Source organism: Amblyomma mixtum, chromosome 1 (genome assembly GCF_055824585.1).
Source record: "Amblyomma mixtum isolate Tamu chromosome 1, ASM5582458v1, whole genome shotgun sequence".
NCBI lineage: Eukaryota > Metazoa > Arthropoda > Arachnida > Ixodida > Ixodidae > Amblyomma > Amblyomma mixtum.
In genome coordinates, this window is record NC_143012.1 from 94,677,432 (window position 1) to 94,697,790 (window position 20,359).

The 20,359-nt window shown below is 45.5% G+C and overlaps 1 protein-coding gene across 1 annotated transcript in view; it reads right to left on the bottom strand.

The window, feature by feature from the left end:
• Positions 1-3,408: 3,408 nt before the first annotated feature.
• LOC149367243 (uncharacterized) overlaps positions 3,409-20,359 on the bottom strand; it is a 47,081-nt gene continuing 30,130 nt past the window's right edge. Inside the window, exons 6-9 of the mRNA XM_089573422.1 lie at positions 18,072-18,172; positions 13,232-13,314; positions 5,821-6,256; positions 3,409-3,447 (exon numbers count right to left, since the gene is read on the bottom strand). Coding sequence (XP_089429548.1) covers positions 3,409-3,447; positions 5,821-6,256; positions 13,232-13,314; positions 18,072-18,172 — 659 coding nt within the window. The remainder of the gene's footprint in view (positions 3,448-5,820; positions 6,257-13,231; positions 13,315-18,071; positions 18,173-20,359) is intronic.

The following is a 20,359-nucleotide window of genomic DNA, read 5'->3' on the forward strand; positions in this document are numbered from 1 at the left end:
CCGCCGCCCGGACCCCGGAGGATGGCTGGTGGGGTCGGCAGTCCATTGTGATCCGACTCGTATCGGAAAGTGGATCTGCGCTCCCGGGTGTTGTTTGCGACGGTCGCAGCTGGGTTGGGGCCGACAATTGCCCTAGTTCCGGGAATCGTCAAGGTCACGGGTACTGTGGAGACAGACGTACCCGTGGAAGTGTTTTGACATGTTGTTTTTGTGTGTTTTGCTGTGTCTTTCATAGGGGAGAGAGTTTATGTAATACAGTGGAAGTGTGGGGCGGGGCGCGTAACCCAAGGGGCCAATCCGTATGTGTGTGCATTCTCGGAATGTACTATGTTTTGAGTGAAAATGAGGCCCTTTTTACAATGTGTACATTTGAGAGAGGGTTATGTGCCTCAAGGAAGTTGGAGGGCGGGCACATGGCTAAAATGGCTGAGGCTTAGCTAAGGTTAAGCCTAGTCAGATGCGAAGCGTGTTCTTCAGTTGTTGTAGAACGTTGTCGCCGAGCCGCATATTGAGCACGCCGCTTAGCCAGATGTTCATCCCGCTCTTCATCGGTCTCTGTGGCACGCTGGAGCTTTCGCTTCTCGTTCAAATCAGCCCTGCTTCTAGGCGGCATCCCAACACCTGGCCGCCTCGTAAGTGCCCGGAGAGCGAGGCAAGCTCAGCTTTATACCGCGCTGTAGCGTCACGTGGTCAGCTGCAGCGCCTCTGATGTGGAGCCTCCACCGCCGCGGCCGACCGCGCGAGCCGGCAGCCCATCTCTCCTCTGCTGTGACGTCATGTTGTCACGTGGTCAGCCGCCGCGCCTCTGATGTGGAGCCTCCACCGCCGCGGCCGACCGCGCGAGCCGGCAGCCCATCTCTCCTCTGCTGTGACGTCATGTTGTCACGTGGTGTCACGTGGTCAGGCTAAAGGTCAATGGTAGCTCCACCGCCGCGCTCGACGGGCTGTAGTGTAGCTCTAGTAATATGCTTCGCATAAAAACCAATCGTGTTAAGGGTTTGACACGATTGGATGCTCATGAATGTGGGCCGGGCCCATGTGTCTTTAAAACTGGGTCCTGGAGCACGGAAAAGGGGTTCTGGGCTACGGAGATAGATGTAACGCATCTTCGGCAATGCCGAGTAGGGGCCTCCCCTAAATGTTAGCCAGTTCCACGTTGTTGTTGTGCTTACTGCTGGACTTCTATATATATTTAAACTAGTGTACATAAAGCTCCAGTATATATCCCCTGCAAATTCCTCTGTTGTTGCCAAATATTGTCTGCTAGAACTTCATTCAGCCTTCAAGTCATTTAAAAGCCGTCTCCGATGGGGCACCCCTGGTGCAAAGGAAAGAAGAAACAAACCTTCTCGCTTCGGTTATTGAGCGAAACTTTACTCGCTGTATTACCGCAAACGTGGTTCAAGCAGCGCACATGCGTTCTTTCACCTCCTGTACCACCGGTGGCCGAAAGCAAACGACGCTAACCGGTAGGAGGTGTCCAATAAGGCTCCACGCTCAGACTCTATTTACGGTATGCTGTGCAAGTTTTCTGGCGTGGAAGGAACGAAACCTTCTACAAAACATTGTGCTGGGCTAGTTGATAAGACATAGTTGAAACTAGGTTTGAAGTTTGAAGTTTATTTTGACAACTATACAGTTGTCAAAGAGGACGAAAAAAAGGCAACAGCATGCCTGGCTAGGCGTCAACCTCCTGCAACGTGTGACACATCATACAGAGCGCGGCAAGAAGGGCAGTCTGAATACAAAGAATACAATGTAGCATACATATTCGCTACATAAAGGAATAACCATAAAGGAATAAACATAAAGGAAGTGCACCTTACCGTAAACATATGTATTGCAGACAAAACTTTTAAATGCAAGCACTTGGGACATTACAAGATGTTTCATTCAGAGACAATACTTACTTGTCAAGGCTCTTTTTGAATGTACCTACAAACTTGCTTTCATTTATAATAGATATAATTATAGGATGGTGATTTAACAGATCTGCAATTTGGTTGGTTAATTCTTGTGAACCATAGTTCATGCGTATTATTTCTTTTTGGTGTATTGTGTGGCGTGAGTCATAATTGTGCTGCCTAGAGAGATATTGTTGAGTGAAAGTATGCTGATCGCATTTTCAATTTTCCTAGATAACCATAGCTAACTTTTCCTTCATTTCTTCAGGTTTAGCGCGAAAGACGAACACGAAATGAGCGCTCCGTGCGTGTCGTTCCCTTACTCTGTGTTCGTCTTTTGCGCTAAACCTAGTTTGAACTAAAACTTGATCCTAGAAAGGCTAACCACCAGAAAACGAACAAGGGAAGGGAAAAGAGAGGTTCAGTATGAGATACATGACGGAAGCTAGCTGTCACCGAAACCAAGAAGCAAATGGGATCTTTTTTTAATTTGTGGTGTTCATCAATAGGGGATATTCAAAATTCCGCAAGTGCGCTTTCCCGCATAACAATGTTGCCCCAACAAGATGGCGGACCTTGCGTTTCCAGCTGAAAAAAAAGCAAGAAAGACTGGTTTTTTGTTTGATTCTTCCAAAATACATTTCTTACATTCTATCCACACCTTTAGCGCCTGTCCTGAAGCCCATGTAGTTCCTTTATAGCGAAGTCGGCCATCTTGTTAGGGGCAACATTGTTATGCGGGAAAGCGCACTTGCGGAATTTTCAATATCCCCTATTGTAGAATAATAGGGCAGTTGTTTTAGAAGACAATTGATTACAAAGCGGAAGAAAAACAATCACATGCTGCTGGTGGGATTCGAACCGACAACCTGTGAATTACGCGGTCGGTTCTCTGCCAACTCAGCTACAGCGACGGCTGTTCAATTTTCTGCTTTCGGTGGTATTCATGTGTAGTGTAACCGAGCCTCGAGAGTGTTCACCAGCGCCACCCTCGTACACAGCGGTGGACGCAGTACGTCCAGTATTACCGCGAGAGCCGCGTAGGCAAGTGATTGAATGGTGAGGGTGTAAGCTGTGCGAGAACCCTCTTATGACATCACCCATCACTTCAGGCTGGAGAGGCGCGCATATCCCCCTCCCCACAAATGGTTAACAAAAGCGCAGGAAGTTACCTGGCAACGCGCTCCCTTCTGAATCCGGCAGTGCTTGCCGTCATGTACCTTGGCCAGTACGACCCAAGCTGCCATAAATGTGGTGAAAGGGCCACATACGACCACATTCTGTGGAATTGCACAAATAATCCGCCTGCGGCGGAGTTGATACAGCTCCGTTCTCCCGAGCGGTGGGAGGCCGTGCTGGTCAGCTCGGACCCCAAGATTCAAGTGCGGGCAATCGAGCGAGCCAACGAGGTTGCCGCTAGCCATGGGCTAGCGGCCATCTAGTACGTGCATCTGCAACCTGCTGTCGACGCAATAAATGTTTTACAATCCAATCCAATCTTATGCTACGGCATGAAGACTGCTTGACCCGAGGCCCCCGTTAGCTGTTGAGCAGACATAGGAAGGAAAAAAAGCGACTCTTTATGACCTACCCCGATCATCTTTCAGCCACGTAGCGCTACCTAGGTGCTCTGTAAACAGTTTTTTTTGTGTGTTTGTGTACACACACACACGCACACACACACACACATATATATATATACACGTATACATATCCTTTCTGTACATAACCATGTAGAATAAATATCATGAAAGAAAGAAAAAAAGCAGAAGAGTGGACAGCCGTCGCCGTAGCTCAGTCTTCATGTGACGTTGTTTTGCCACATCCTTCGTAAAAAGCCTTATACGGTGGAGGCCCGGGCTCAGACGTCTTAAAGAGAGTGAAGAAAATGCAGGTGCCGCCAGGAGCTAAGACCCTTTTCTTTAAATTACACACCGGAATGTTGCCAGTAAAGAAATTTTTGGAGGGAAAGGATTTATTTTTACCTTGTGGATGGCATTGTTTAATCTGCAAGCCGCCAGAAACAATCAACCATGTTTTTATGCGAAGCATACTACTTTAGCTACCACTTCAGCCCTTCACCGGGGTTATGCGCCTCCAAATCACGTGATACATGACGTCACACTACGTGACACGATGACGTCACGACAGTAGAGAAACGGGGGCCCACCTCGCGCCGTCGCTGTGGTTGTGCGCCTCCAAATCACGTGACACGATGATGCCACACCACGTGACACGCTGACGTCACGGCAGTGGAGAAACGGGTGCGCACCTCGCACCGTCGCTGTGGTTGTGCGCCTCCAAATCACGTGACACATGACGTCACACCACGTGACACAATGACGTCACGACAGATGAGAGACGGGGCTCCAACTTGTGCCGTCGCTGCGGTTGCACGCCGTGTGAATCACGTGGTATGGTGACGTCACACTCCCGCGCATTTCGAACGCGCGTTCACACTCGGTGTAGGTGAAACGCTCGCTCCACCGGGCAGGCGGACGCGGCTTCCGTGGCAATCCAGGCGCTCACCCAACGCGCGTCTCGGGGTTAGTCGGCGTTCCGCTGTAGCCATGCCGTTGTCTTCCCCCACGACGAAGGCTTCTAGTGATTGTAATAAATTAACCAAGTATTCAACCAAGGAAAGCCATGTATTACCAAGCCTAGCCATCAATATGCTTCGCATCTGACTAGGCTTAACCTTAGCTAAGCCTCAGCCATTTTTTTTTGCATTTTTGGTAAGGTGTTTATTTTTGAGTTATTTTGCAACGGACAATAAAGAAGGATTTCCCCCTAGATTCGCATGGCATTCAATATTTAAGCATTGATAACCAGGACGGGGTTCTGTTTTATTTAATTATGCTCATCGGTCTCCAGTCTATATGGCGCTCCACAATGGCTGGCTATCACTGTGACAGGGATGCGCGCCCTGCCCGAATTTATTTTCGAGAGAGTATGAATTGGTTTGTCGCTATACAAAAGGCGGTTGCGGAACCTCCCGACTGGCTCTCAAGGGTAGATAGAGCCTTTATTGCCTTTGCGGATTTGATTGAAAACATCTTTATTTATTCAGTATTCTCAGAACATGTGGGTGGGCCGCCTAGTCCGGTAGTCCATTGGCTGCTGCTGCTGCGCTGGCCCCACCCACCAGCCAGTGCTGACGGTCAGGATCATCGCTGAGCAGAATAGCGTCCCACTGCTCCTCCGAGGGGTTGGGAATGGGGTCAACTAATGGATTAAATTGGCATGCCCACACCATATGGGTTGTCATTGCTGACTAAGCATCCACCCAACCAAGCCTCAATCATATGGTTTCCCGGTCACCTGGAACTACCAGGAGGAAATGAAGCCGCTCACAGGCATGCCCGAGCTCTTCTATACCGGGCGTCTCCCCCTGATGACCATGAAGGGTGCCGTGACCTGATAGGTTTAGCAGTGTATGCTGACAATCTCGCGCCATACAGAACAGCCAGAAAGGAGTACCCAACACCACACAAATCCCTCAATAAGTTAGAAGAGAACACCCTTAGGAGACTACAAACCATCACATACCCAACGCCAGCTAAATTACACCTGTGGTACCCTACACTATACTCTCCGCAGTGCCCACACTGTGGAGAGGTAGCTAACCTCTACCATATGGTGTGGGCATGCCTTTGCGGAAGTTTTAATGTGACGAAGCCAGCCTGACGATGGCTGAGTATAACTTTCAATACGTACAATGTCTTGTGCGATTCGTCTTGTGATTGGTATGTTCTTTTCGTAAAATGTTGTTTTCCAAAGCCAGCAAGTAAAGAAAAGTCGCCGTAGATCAGTCGGTGGAGTACCGGACCAGAAATTCGGAGGTCGTGGGTTCGTATCTCACCGGCGGCATGTGGTTATTTTTTATTCCGCTTTCAATTATCTTCAAAATAATTACCCCATTAATCTCCCATTGACGAACACCACAATTTTCTTTCACTAAAAAAACACGCCTTATGCTCCTCGGTTTTGGTAACTGTTGGCTTCGGTCATGTAACCACCAGAAAGTGGTTAAGCCACCGCCACGCAGAAGCAGTGCGCACTTTTGCGAAGACAAATTAAGTGCACACCGCATGCCCTGCAAAGAGTAAGTCCTCTCTGTTGTACTCACGCAGTAAGCTCTTAATATGACGGCCTGGGCGAATCGGGGGGCAATGAGGTCTCGATAGTCCTGTCCCGGCACGAATAACACTATGGATGTAAAGCTTGCCTGGACGAACCACCCAGCCGGGTTATTGCGCACATAAATGGTGAGTATTGTACCGGGCCTAATGCTCACATTATAATATGAACGCTCTATACTTCCGCCACTTGTTGGGAATCTGAAACTGAACCTGAAAGAACAATATGCACTGAGAAAGGAAGTGATGATCCCCATCAATAGTATTTAACAATATTTTAGTGCCATTCAAAATCAAGCTGCTCGGTTTATAACATCAAATTATAATTCTTGGATGAGTGTTACTAGTATCAAATCCTCCGTTGGTTTACCTTCCTTGGCATCCCGTCGTAAGATAGCAAGACTCTGTCTATTTCATAAACTTTATTATAATTTTTCCCAACTGCGTGAGAGCCTAATTATGCCCCCTTTGAGATCATCGGGACGTTTGTTGCCGCAGTGTTCAATGCATTCACGGTTCAACCAATGCGTTCAATTTCTCGTTTCTGCCAGCTGCCATAACGGAGTGGAATGTCCTTCCAGACAGTGTTGTGAATGAAGTTAATTCCCTAAAATTTAAAGAAATTTTAATTGATTTATTCTCATAATAATTCCTGTTGAAGGCACCTTTTCTTTCTTTTCCTTTTGTTCACCTACTTACTCGCTTGTTTTTCTGTTAGTGTTCACAGCTGCATCTACATGTGTCTAAATTTATGCTCCAAACTTTGTTCTTTGTGACTTGATTACTGTTCTCCCCCCCCCCCCCCCCCTTATGTAATGCTTCCTGGGGCCCTTAAGGGTAAATAAATGATGATGACTTTGTTTCCAACAGATGGATGTTGATCATGAATGAGCAAACAGAAACAAAGCAAATTATTACACTTTTATGCAGTGAAAGAGTTGTGCTCTGCTTTGGGTGTAACATGGTATTTGGGAGCTAATACAGATTTGTCGGTACATTTTGTACGCGGCGATCGTTATGCACCGACCTCATAATGTAGAAAGGCGCAGCTTTGAGCGCATTCGAATGTGCGCTAACCTCCACAATATGCAACCACGTTATTGTGGTTACTGTTGGTTTAGAGGATGAGCAATGCTTCTTCCCATTTACTTTATTTCCTCTCATTTCTCGGCATTTCTCCTAAGGCTTTCTTTGCTTGCTCCTTCGTTACTGACGGGATGTCCCATTGCTGGGCTCTACTGCATCTCTCAGTAACATTCTGATTGCAATCGCTACTGTATAGATTTGTGTAGAACTCTTCGGCTATTTTAACTATCTTATCCATATTGCTAATGACACTACCCTCTTTGTCTCTTATCGCATACATCTGGTTTTTACCTACGCCTAGCAGGCCAAATAGATGTAATTTTTTTTAGATTTCTGGAAAGCGTTTGATCTTGTTTAACATAGAAGACTAATTTGTAAACTCAAATTTGCTGGTCTACCTTCTTTCTTAATCAAATGGATTACCCCATACCTTAATAACAGAACCCAATTTGTTAGTGTTGGTGGTCACTCCTCACGCTCCCTCCAGGTAACATCTGGAGTCCCTCAAGGAAGCATCCTTGGCCCATTATTATTTATTATCTATATTAACGATACTGTTAACGTTATTACAGAATCAAATTACACTGTTCGCCTTTGTGTAACGTCTGGCAGTATACTCAATATACTGTTGACCCAGTAGAGTATATCATCTTTCGTTGCCTAGAGCGAGCGTAGCTTGCGTGTTTTTATGCCCCAGGAAATGACACAGAGTTCAGCGAAAACAATGGGAAGCGCGTAATTATGTTTAGTGCATGGTACTCTGGACCTAACTGGAGAAGAGACAAATAAGTAATAAAGAGCATGTCTCTACATTCAGAAAAGCTATTTAAATGCAGATAACCGTTAAATATTTAGCGATCGATGTTTGGATGTAAAGAAAGCCTTAGGAGCAGTGCAAAAGGGGAAAGAAGCTGGTGAGGATCAGATAACAGCAGAGTTGTTGAAGGATGGAGGAGAGATTGTGCTCGAAAAACTAGCCACCCTGTATACGCAATGTCTTGTGACTTCTAGCGTACCATAAGCTTAGAACCACGATAATATTAGCTTAACTGATTAGAAAGGAGACGTCACGGACTTGAAGAATTACATTCGATAGGTTGGGGAAACCAAAAGGAAAGAAAAATAATAGGCCCCTGCCTGCACCACATGCGTACATTCAACAGGTTGGGGCAACCAAAAGGAAATAAAAATAATATGCCCCTGCCTGCACCGCTTACGCACAACAGGCTTAACCCAATTGGAAAATAAAAGATGAGGCCCGTAGGCAAAATATATTTTCGCCACCCATGGGTGGAAAAATAAAATAAAAGGGAAAATGCTACTGTAGCGACCCACAACCGGGGGAGCGGGCCCGGGGAGACTCCCCTGATCTCCCCTGGGAAGCAGCGGAAGGGATGGGATAATGGATGGGAAGAATGGTTGTAGGGAATAGGCGCAAAAGCTGGGAATGGGGACAGTGAGGTTTTTGTTCATATCTTTCGATTGTCTCCACTCCATTGCTGGTCTGCCTGGCCAGGGCAGGGAGAGCATCGAGATTGCCCAATGGTGCGGCCCCACTCACGGGATGCCCGACCACCCACCATACGCAACGGGCTCCCACCTTCGGAGACAGGAAAACGTAACACGGGGTCAGTAGCTACCTGGGGCTCCTCTACGACACTAGGAGGCTTTTCCAACCTGCCGGCTACTCGCCATCGACTGCTTTTCGCGGTTTTTCAGTCTCCAGAAGTATGTGTGATAGGCCCGGCCAGTAGAGGCCCAGAACGTCAACGGCCTCGCGGCCTCAGAACTGACCCCTCCGTGGGGACCCATCTCTGCTTCCTACCCTCCATCCATGCACCACATACGTACAAAATTAGGGTGGGCGTGTCAAAAAGGAAAGGAAAATAATAGCGCCCGGCCCGCACCGCTTAGAGCACAACGGGCTTACCACATACGTACATTTGTTAGGTTGGGGCAACCAAAAAGGAAATAAAGATAATATGCCCCTGCCTGCAGATTAGCTTATTGTCTGTTGCCTACCAGGTATTTACTAAGGTAACCGCTAATAGGGTCAGGACAACCATAGATTTTAATCCGCCAAATGATCAGGCAGCCTTTCGTAAAGGATAATCGACAATAGACCATATTCACGCCATCAATCACGTGATAGAGAAATGCGCAGAATATAACCAGCCCCTAATATAGCGTTCATTTATTACGAGAAAGCATTCGACTCAGTAGGAACCTCAGCACTCATGCAGGCATTGCGGAATCAGGGTGTAGAAGAGTGTTATGTTGTTGTTGTCGGTGCGACTGAGAGAAGAATGAAAAGGAAATTGCACGGGCCTGCCAACTGGCTCCAGCCGAGCCACCACCGCTGCCACGCGCAGATAGAGGAGGCTTAAAACATAAGAGGAAAGAGCGAAAGAAAAGAAAAGACGTGGGTCGCAGCAACAACTGCGTCCGCTGGAGCGCACGCTGGCTGAAACAACAGATAAGCGGCCGTAGCCGCGATTCGTCACCACCTCCCCGGGTGTTATGTGAAGATATTGGAAGATATTTATAAAGATTTCACAGCTACCATAGTTCTCCATAAAGTCAGCAATAAAATTCCAAAAAGGAAAGTTGTCAGGCAGGGAGACACCATCTCGCCTACGCTATTCACTGCCTGTTTACAGGAGGTATTCCGGGGCCAGAAATCGGAACAGTTGGGGATAAGAGTCAATGGGGAATACCTAAGTGATCTGCGATTCGCTGATGAAATTGCCTTGCTAAGTCACTGAGGACATGGACTGCAAAGCATGATCAATGAGTTAGACAGGAAGAGCAGAACGATGGGGATAAAAATTAGCATGGGGCAAACCAAAGTAATGTTCAGCAGCCTAGCAAGGGAACAGCAGTTGGCACTTGGTAGCGAGGTGCTAGAAGTAGTCAGAGAATATGGCTACCTAGGGCAGGTAGTGACCGCTGATCCGGATCATGGGAGCGAAATAACTAGAAGAATAAGAATGAGGTGGAGCGCATATGGCAGGTTCTCTCAGATCATGAATGGCAGTTTACCAATATCCCTCAAGAGAAAAGTATACAACAGCTGCATCTCACCGGTACTCACCTATGGGGCAGAAACGTGGAGGCTAGCAAAGAGGGTTCAGCTTAAGTTAAGGACAACGCAGCGAGCTATAGAAAGAAAAATGACAGGTGCAACGTTAAGAGATCGGAAGCGGGCGGAGTAGGTGAGAGAACAAACGCGCGTTAATGATATCCTAGTTGAAATCAAGAGGAAGAAGTGGGCTTGGGCAGGGCATGTAATGCGAAGGCAAGATAACCGCTGGTCCTTAAGGGTAACGGAGTGGATACCAAGAGAAGGCAAGCGTAGCAGGGGGCGGCAGAAAGTTAGGTGGGCGGATGACATTAAGAAGCTCGCGGGGATACGGTGGCCGCAGCTGGCCAAGGACAGGGTTAAGGAGAGACATGGGAGAGGCCTTCGCCCTGCAGTGGGCGTAGTCAGGCTGCTGATGATGATGATGTCAAGGAACGCAACGCCCCTTTTCCGCGCCTTGGCCATCGGTCATTATATGGCCGACGTTTTGACCATTCCGCCAAAAATTCAAAACAGCGCTCCTGGACATGTTACGCCACCTAGTTTGCTTGTATAACACCATATTTTCGGTTTCAGTTTGATGTTTTAATTTTCTAACGCCTAGGGTGGCGCGAAAAGGGAAACTTGGACCGGACGTGGTACGCCGGTCGGCAACCATGGGATGTGTTGCCCCACGCGCTCCTGAAAGGCGAAAAGCTGCACTGAGCAATTCTTTTTTTTTTTTTAGAGCATCACTAGAGAGTTAGACAACCATGTAGAATGGCCGGATTTCAGTTCTGATTGCGACACATCTCAGAGGCCCGTGACATCAGCGCGCGCTCACGCGTGTTTCTTTTTGCCACTTATGTATTTTATTGCAGAGCGCTTGATTGGTAAATGTTGAGATTGCGTTTATTTGGTGCCTTAGGGTCTTTGCAAAATAATCCCAAAATATGGTATCAAATCCGCCACCAGATTTTTTATTATGATGACGTCAAAAAAGGCCACGCCCCCTTTTCGCCCATAGAACTCATTTTTTACCAATGGAAAAAGACCAATACAGGTGTAATGTGTAGCATATCCCACATCTACCTCAGTTTGTGTTCTGGTTTTCAACGTATAAACAGACTTCTGTGAGAAAACTCCCTGGACGCTGTTCTGTCACAATACGTTGCTCGCAAACTTGAGTGCAGAAAACAGCCCTTGAAAAGAAACTCTAAATATATCTAAAAGTGCACCTCTCCGGCATTAAGACAAATAGCTGGCCTCCTTAGTACGTTAACACTTTTGCAGTTCTACGTGACACAGGATTCGAGGGCAAAACAAAAAGACTCAGCAGGAACTTACAACAGAAAAATTGCGTTTGTAGTCGCCGCTCCTCGTGCCTTCTTTCTTCGCCCTTGTCCCGTGTTTCGGGATGAACCCCGAGATTTATTTTTATCTCCACAAAAACACATGGATATATGTCTTGATTTTTTTTCCTTTTTTAGTTATGTCATGGATTGCCTTGCCTCTGCTTTGGAAGAAGGCGCTCGCTTCGCACCATAAGCCGCCATGTCCTGAATGCATGGCTTAGCGCTACCACTCTACATCTACCTCTTCCACACCTCAGTATCCAAACTTTCCACACACATATGCAGACATAGAACACTGCCTTACACAGTGCCACGCAGCCTTCCAGTCCCCCGTCTATCCTTTCCCCCCACCCCCACCGTGGCCCATCTGGATCGCCTCCCTGGATCTGAAGCTGCAACGTGCCCGCGTCGCCTTGGCCCAGGACGTACTGAACGCCTAATAGAAAGAATGTTCTAATAAAAGTGTTACACCACCACCACCACCTCTGCCTGCCTATCGCTCGATCGATGTCAGCTTCGGCCTTGAAGCAGACCGACTGACAGTCGGCACTTTTTGACTGCTGCCGCGTCTTTTCGTTTAATAAGTAAAAGAACTCGGCGCGCCCGCCCACTCGCTAGAAGCATATTTGAGGAATTGATTTTGATGTTTTGCTGTACATTTACACGGTCTCTTATAATTTAAGAAGCATAATTCTTAACATGATGCATATATTGCTTTTCCGAGCAATGCAAACTTTCTGAACTACTTTTGATGATAGGCAGGAGTTGATCTGGAGAAAGCGTCACATATATACCTTGATGTTCTAGGCGCCGTATAAGTGCGCTATATCACCCCGCCTATTTTTAGCTGGCGTTGCGGTGGGCAAAATTGCAGACTAGTCAATCATCCGTGAAGCCTCTTTCTGACGCGATCGGACGCCTCTGCTAGCGCGCTGCAACCTTGCGGCCGCTGGCCGATCTATGGTAACATACTGACTTCTAAGAGGAAAGAGGCTGCACTAAATCGGGAGACATTCGACACTGTCTGTCTTGCTAACCCTTATCAAAATGGTCTATAGAAAATCTATAGACTTCATATTGACTCTATTGACTTCCTATAGGTATTGCTTTTGTCTATTCATAGTCTATAGACAAAAGTCTACTAAAAGTGTATGACCATAAATCTATAAGTTGTCTATAAACTGTCAATAGCATTTTTGTTGCCTATAGACTGTTCTCTAGGATTTGTCTAAAGACAGTTGATAGACTTTATAGACAAAAGTCTATAGACTGTCTAAAACATTTTTTGTAAGGGAAGTATCTGACGCACGCTGAAGTTGAGCTTTCTTGAGGCTGCTTCACAAAAAAGATCAGGTCGTGACATTGATTCTTGGTGTGCGCTGCCCTTTTGGCGTGTTTGCTCGTTCACACGTGTCCTGGTTTTAAAGTCGGGCGTTTAAATTCTTTTCGTTTTATTCGTTCTCACGTTTTACGTCTGTTTGCAATTAGTGCGCCTGAAAATTCACATATGGAAACAAGCTTCACAATAATTTGATACAAATGGTCCTAGCTGCTGCGCTATTGACCTTTGTGGTGTATTGCGTTGGCGAGCTGCAGCGCTGTTTTAGAATCGTTACTTTGCTTTATACAAAACACAGGGACGTTAAACACCATAAACCAAACCAAACCACTTAATCCTTCACTCACAAGACGCCTCCGGTGAATTCTACCGTGTAGACTACGAAGGAGCCCACGTGTAGCGGTAGGTTTCCGAGAAAATACTGGGATCCCTGCAAAGGAAGCAACGCGCGCCATTACACAACGTCAGTACTGCGCGGACAAAATTCAGTTTTGTGCGTAAGGTACTCTTTGCTGCGTCCCGAGGCTTAGCCTTTTATCTTTGCTGGAACAGTTTCATTTACTGAAAAGAGAGCCCGCGAACCTTTCTAAGTGCCACACATGCTTCTGAAGCCCTTAAGTGGATTCGAAAGAGTTATCTATTCAGCAGACAAGGGAATGTAAAGACGTGCTTGTTATGACTTAACCGACGGAAGCCAACAGTCACTGAAGCCAAGGAGCATAGGGTTGTCTTTTCAAATTTTTCTATTTTGATCGGTTTCAAGTTTCAAGTTTGCTTTATTTACATCATAGATGTGGGTAGGTCCGGGTAAAAAAGTGATCGCAGATCACTTGAGGGACCCCTGGACCCCCATTTACATGGCATACAGCAGCAAATAACCGAAGATCGGTCCAACGCTATAGGCAATACTTTTTACTCAGACACAGTTATAAAATACATACAAAATATTTTATACACCATAAAACATATGCTTAACAACGTTTTGCTGCTTATTTACAGGCAGCTTTAATTTCGCGCAAGCTGCTTTTGGAAATATCGACATTCATGGACTGTAGTTCGTTTAATAAGCGTGGCATATTGTAACGCAACATCTGATTCCAGTAGTTGGTGCGGCAGAAAGCAATAAACCATTCTCCTGTATTACGCTGGGTATAAACCGGTACAGTTTGAGTGAGGCAGGTCAAGTCTAGAAACGCTCGATTATTATATTGTAGAGATTTCTTGTATCTGGTTGCTAAGGAATATCGGTACAAGCTGTGGACAGGTATAATCTCGTAGTGTGAAAATAAGAGAATAATAAAATAAAAGCAGTGGGAGAATAACAAAAGCAGAAGAAAACCAACCACACGGAGGCGGCGGGATCCGCACCCAGGACCCTCCGAATTTCGCGTCCAGTGTTTTGCGCCCTAACCATTCGACCATGTTCCGACTCCCCACTCGTGGTAATAAAGTAAGTACTACGTCCGCCGCTATGGACAAGGGTGGCGCTGGTTAGCACTCTCAAGGTACGTTGACATTGCACCTAAAATACCCCCGAAAGCGGAAGACCAGATAGCCGCAGCCGTAGATCAGTTTGTAGAGAATCGGACGCGAAATTCGGAGGTAGTGGGTTCGGATCCCACCGATGGCATGTGTTTGTTTTTCTTCTGCTTTTATTTCTCTCCAATTGATAAAAACTATCAATTTAAAGAAAACACCCCCCCCCCCCCCCATGCTCCTTGGTTTCAGAGACTGTTTGCTTCCGCCATTTAATGCATCATCTGCATGCATTGTCTGAACAAGTTTAATTTATTTCATTTATTTCGTCCTTAAAGGCCCGAGGGCATTACATAAGGAGGGGGTTACAAATTGTTTTGTGTGAACGCACTCATGATGAAAACATAGACAATAAAAGAAACACTGCAACTGCAAACACTAAAGATAAAGATAAAAAGTTTCAAGTGGTTATATAAAAAAAAACAAGAGAAGCCAAGAAAGCCCAGAAAAATACAAGAAAAACTCAGGGAAAATACAGAAAAAAAAGTAAAGGCCAGCAAATGATTCACGTGTTCTGAAAATGACTGGTGAGTTTCGCGCGAAATGATTTGCGATCGTTGCATGATACTATGTCGTTGGGCAGGGCATTCCAATGGTTTATTGCGTCAGGAAAAAAGGAACTGCTCATTGCTAAGGTACGACTCTTGATGCTGGCTATGGGGTGGCTGTGGCTGAGGCGACTGGAAGTTCGGATCGGTGGTTTCAGCAGGGGATGTTTTGATATCGGATGGTAGAAAAAGCTGTGTAGTAGGCAAAGGCGTGAGATGATGCGGCGTGATTCAAGTGTGGGGAGGGAGATAGAATGTTTGAGTGCAGTGATGCTACTTTCTTTTGAGTATTCAGAGGTGATAAAACGGGTCGGGCGGTTTTGGATGGCCTCAAGTTCGGTGCTAAGGTACGCTTGAGAGGGATGCCAGATGGATGATGCAAATTCAAGTTTGGGACGAACAAATGTTAGGTAAGCAAGCTTTTTTACTTCGGGAGATGCTGACTTGAGGTTACGTCAAAGATAACCCAAGACACGGGAGGCATCAGAACATATTCTTTGGACATGGTTCACCCAAGATAGTGAAGATGTCAGATGTAATCCAAGATACTTATATGACGTTGTTGAGGCAATCGGGACTGAGTTAATATTGTATGAATGATGAATAACTGCGCGTTTGCGAGAGAATGACAACAGTTGGCATTTATCTAGGTTTAAAGGTCAACTTCTGGGAGTTGGGGGGAAGGGGGGGATGGCGCTTTGTCAGGCATCTCACTGTACTTTCGCCATTCTCCCTGACATTTGTATCTGTCTAAATAAACTGCTTATCTTATCTTATCTAGCATGGCAGTGCCACCTATGGCGACACCGCACCAGCAGTCTGCTTCCCCCTCGTGCAGAGCGCTCGGGCAGTGTGAACCACGAAATAAAAGCAGGAATTAGAAAGTATATAATTATTTCCTGATAAAGTGCTCATGACCACCTTGCTTCCAGGTGAATGTGATTCTACGTTGGCGCAAATATTGCCTCTAAAAACGAGAAGCTACGAAGAGGTGTCTATTTTTGTGCAGGGATCTTTGCTGCTCGAGCGCTTTACACAAAGCTAACGCAGACTACACGTCTCATTCTGTTCGTGACACTCGCCATTACACGAATCGTTTTTTTCTTCATCGTTAACCGAGATGCGTTTAGTATCGCTTCAAATTTCGCGGATGTCCTTGTGGGAGTGTGTGTGGAAGCATAGAAATATAGCCGCCACGGTGGCTGAGTGACTAAGGCACTCAGCTGACCCGAAAGACGCGGGTTCTATCCCGGCCGCGGCACGGCAGTCGAATAACGATGGAGGCGAAATTCTGGAGGCCCGTGTACAGTGCAATGTCAGTGAACGTTAAAGAACCCCAGGTGGTCGAAATTTCCGGAGCCCTTCACTACGGCGTCTCTCATAGCCTACGCGGCTTTGGGACGCTCAATTACCATAAATTATAAACCATACTTTCTTATTTTTCACGGCCTTTTAACCTTATGACCCGTTTATGTCTTTTATTGCTTCTATGGCCCTTTACACTATGTGCCATTGACCGCATCTGATTACCTCTGCAGCGTCTTCCTATATATTGTGCGCGTTTTGCTCAATAAAAATCAGTGGTCAGTTCAACGATCTTTCCTGTCCAATCTTCGTTTCGCCTTCGGACAGCTTCGTTCGTGCTGCGTTACATATGTCACAATAGACCAACTAGCCCAGCAAAAATTCCCACTTGAATACCTTGTTATGTGCTCTCCGAATTAGCTTTTTCGCATTTTTGGTACATTCTGTAGGTTGAGGTACTATCTGCCAATATCGACAAAACAAAATATTTACTTGACTCTCTCTGCTTCCTACTATGGTCATTCACCGAGCAAAAAACCTTATCTGCAATCTCTTCACAACGTCCAGTGAGTGATTTTCGAAGTATTGTAAAAACAGAAAACTGCTTTCCAGGGTATGCTGAATACTAGTAAGGTAATGAAGTATAATTTATTCCTCAATATCACCCGTCGGTGATAGACCGCTCAATTTTTTGGGTGAAATTCCACAGAAAATAGACACTATTTGAATATAGGAAAATGCAATAGTAACCACTACGTTATATACGAACAATAGAGATCAGAGGTTATGCACAAGGATACCCAGCCCGCTACATTAATATCTAGTCATTTTAAGTAAATATCAACCAAACTACCACGATGCAGAATCAATAAGGACTCAAACTATGCACCTCAGAGAAGAATGGGTGGAAACTCTGATGTCATATGAATGTTGTTCTTATTGTACACAAACAAATCATGCTTCGTTGCACACAGCTTTGTTGCATAATGCACACAGAGGTATTCATTTTTTATACTTATTACTAAAAGTGACTACTTCATGAGTTTACTCTATAATGCTCATAAGCAGGCACGCATACTCATGTTATTTTCATTTATTTTTTGGAGTACTATAGTAACGGTGCTCTGCGTAAATATTTATTATGCCCTAGATCTGCAATTTAGTTGAAGTTCTGTTCGATGTATTGAATTACAACTTTTTAAGTTGAATTCTACTAGTACTGTATGTGCCGCTAGTGTCAAGAGTTGGATGGCATCGCCAGGCGGGACACTGGCTTTAGCCGCCTGACCTGGGTCACATTTTGTAGTTTTCTATCAATATGAAGACCACAAGTACCAGCAGAACCAATCGTTTCGAAATAATGTTGCCATCCAGGCCTAGCTCATAGCGCTCCTTCTTTGAAGACGGGAGCTCCATATTCAAATTGCTGAGTACACCAACAAGGCCTAGCGTACATTTTCCATGATAACCACGCTGTCATTGGCGGAGCGTTGCTGGCCAAATGCCGCCAAAATACCAAACATTTGTGAGGCGTTGTGAAGACTTAATGGTATGACCGTAAAAGGAACAAGACTAAGACTGCGTGAAAACTTGACAGAAACCTGCTTGACTCGGGCTGCAAACATCAGATGCTCCGCAGTCACTACACAAAGCCAAATTAACGTTATAGGTCTTTTTGGACGAGCTATCACGGGTCGCGGAAGCCACACTAGTTCATTATAAGCATATTAGCAAGCGCAATTTCAGCTATCTGTGCCCGCTTGTCGTCACGATGTGCGCTGAAAATTTCCGTACGTACCAGTTTTCCGCTCGGAAGTTTGCCCTTCTTTTCTTCGCTAACATGTATTGACATTATAGTGTGATGGCCAGCATTGATGTAAAAGTACCAGTTTTCGTTCGCTGAGGGAGGGGCAGAAAAAAAAGAAATACAGTTCTGTAAGAGATCCAACTAAACATTTTTGTTTTTCATTTAATTTCATTCCATTTTTATTTTTCTCAGTTTTCTGTGCACACAAAGCTAGAGGGTCAGGCGCAAAAGGTACTGTGCACCTGACTAGGTTCCTAAACCCTTACTTTGTTCGGAAACAGTGCAATTTTCGAAAAAAAAATATATACAAACTTTGAACTTAGGGTATTCAAAATGCAGCAACTGCAAATACAGCCCAAAAAGAACACTACATACAGAATCAATAAAGGAGCATACAACAAACATACAATGTAAAACAACGCACACGGCTCTTGTACGAAAAGGGATCATGCATTCATTAATTGAAAAGTGTTATCGGACAGAGGTCACAGCTTAACGCGTGCAATGGAACACCTTTAATAAAGGTTATAGCCTGAAGTGGTGAAATGGAAGCAACTCTCACGCGGTTACAACGAACTGCTGTCACAAGAAGTCTAGATTCACGATATGCGATAAAAAAATTCCTCCAGTGGTTACCGGTGTGGTAATGTGAATTTCACCGGCAGCTAGGCTGGTGCCAAATGCTGTTACCAGTCGCAGTACATAAAAACTATACGTGTGTCATGTCTTCTGCGTTTGTGCCGCTACATTCACATGCTATGCTGTGCTATATGCTGTGCTGTGTGCAGTGTTGTGGCAAATGCCGTTTGATAAGTGGTGTTGCCGTTTGCTAAGGGGGATGTAAACGATTAAAATAACCACTGACCGGGGGGAGGGGGGGGGGACGCACAGTGGCCCATCGCTGCGCCATTCCATCGATGAAGCTCATAGTTATGATCAGATGACATAACAATCCATTACAAGAATAAATGACATGCATCATGCAACTGAGCGAAAACAAATGTAAGGAAATTCGGGCCTCTCGACAAGGACAATCTGCCTCGACGTACAAAGTTAACACCGCGCTTCAGCCCGTGTCGTTATGCAGGTATCCTGCCGAAATGGTTACATCATCATCCACCTACGTACATTGCAGGACAAAGACCTCTCCGATATCCCTCCAAGAACCCTGTCTTCTGATAGCTGCTGTGGTCTTATCCCCGCATACTACCTAATTTCATACACCCTCCTGGCTTTTTGATACCACCTGCTACGCTAGCTCCCCATGCAAAACACTGCGCTACTTGAAGTGAACATCGGCATGTTGCCTTGGAAATACATGCCCGGTCCATGCACGGTTCGTCTTGTTGATTTCTACTGGAAAGTTATTAAGCCACGTTTGTTCCCTGATTCACTCTGCGTTTTTTCCGTCTTTTAATGTTGCACCTAATGTATTCCTTTCCATAGCTGTCTCTGTTGTGTTCAATTTAGGCAGAACCCTTTTCATTTAACTATCGGTAGAACTATAGCTCACTGGCAAAAACTTATGGGAATTCATTTCCGTATCCATTCCTGTGAGCATTCTATTCCGAATTGATTAGAAAATTTACACGGACCGAATACTTTCCAATGCAGATTGCATGTTAGGATACTAATGACCTAATTTCAGCGAAGGTCTTGTTTAAATAAACCTGCGCAAATTCACAATGTACTGCTGTCGCCTGGGACATCAGTATAGTAGTTGATATAATGCTGTTGAAATTTTCTATTATAATCCTTTTCGCTCCATGCTATCTAAATACAACAGACTAGCCAGCTTAAAATACATGATATCTAGACTAGATTTAGCATATCTGTCATTGCGCTGGAAAATTTCTCGTATTTGCTTGCTTCCTAAAACTTACTACCAAGCGTTTTTCTACAGTCAATTCGCCATGTCGCCTAGTACCACTCTTCACGCGTGATCAATGACATGAATTTGGTCTCATTGCAGCATAAAATTGTGTTTAGTATTAATTCTTAAGAGGCATATCTAGAGACAAGAGCCGCCGTACGGCAGGTGTCGCTTCCATATCAGACTGCACGCTTTTTTAGGTAATCATTGTCCGCGCTTTTCTTTGAGGTTAGGAAAGAGCTCTTCTACTGACGTTTCCTTTTTTCTCTTCTCCTTGTTTTCCTAGCCACGTTGCCTCTTCTTGTCCCGAAACAACATTTGTAGGCTTTTGCACAGTAAAAGCAGCTGTGCATAACACGGTTAGCTTCTACAATGATAGCAACAAAGCAAAGAAACAAGTTCTTAA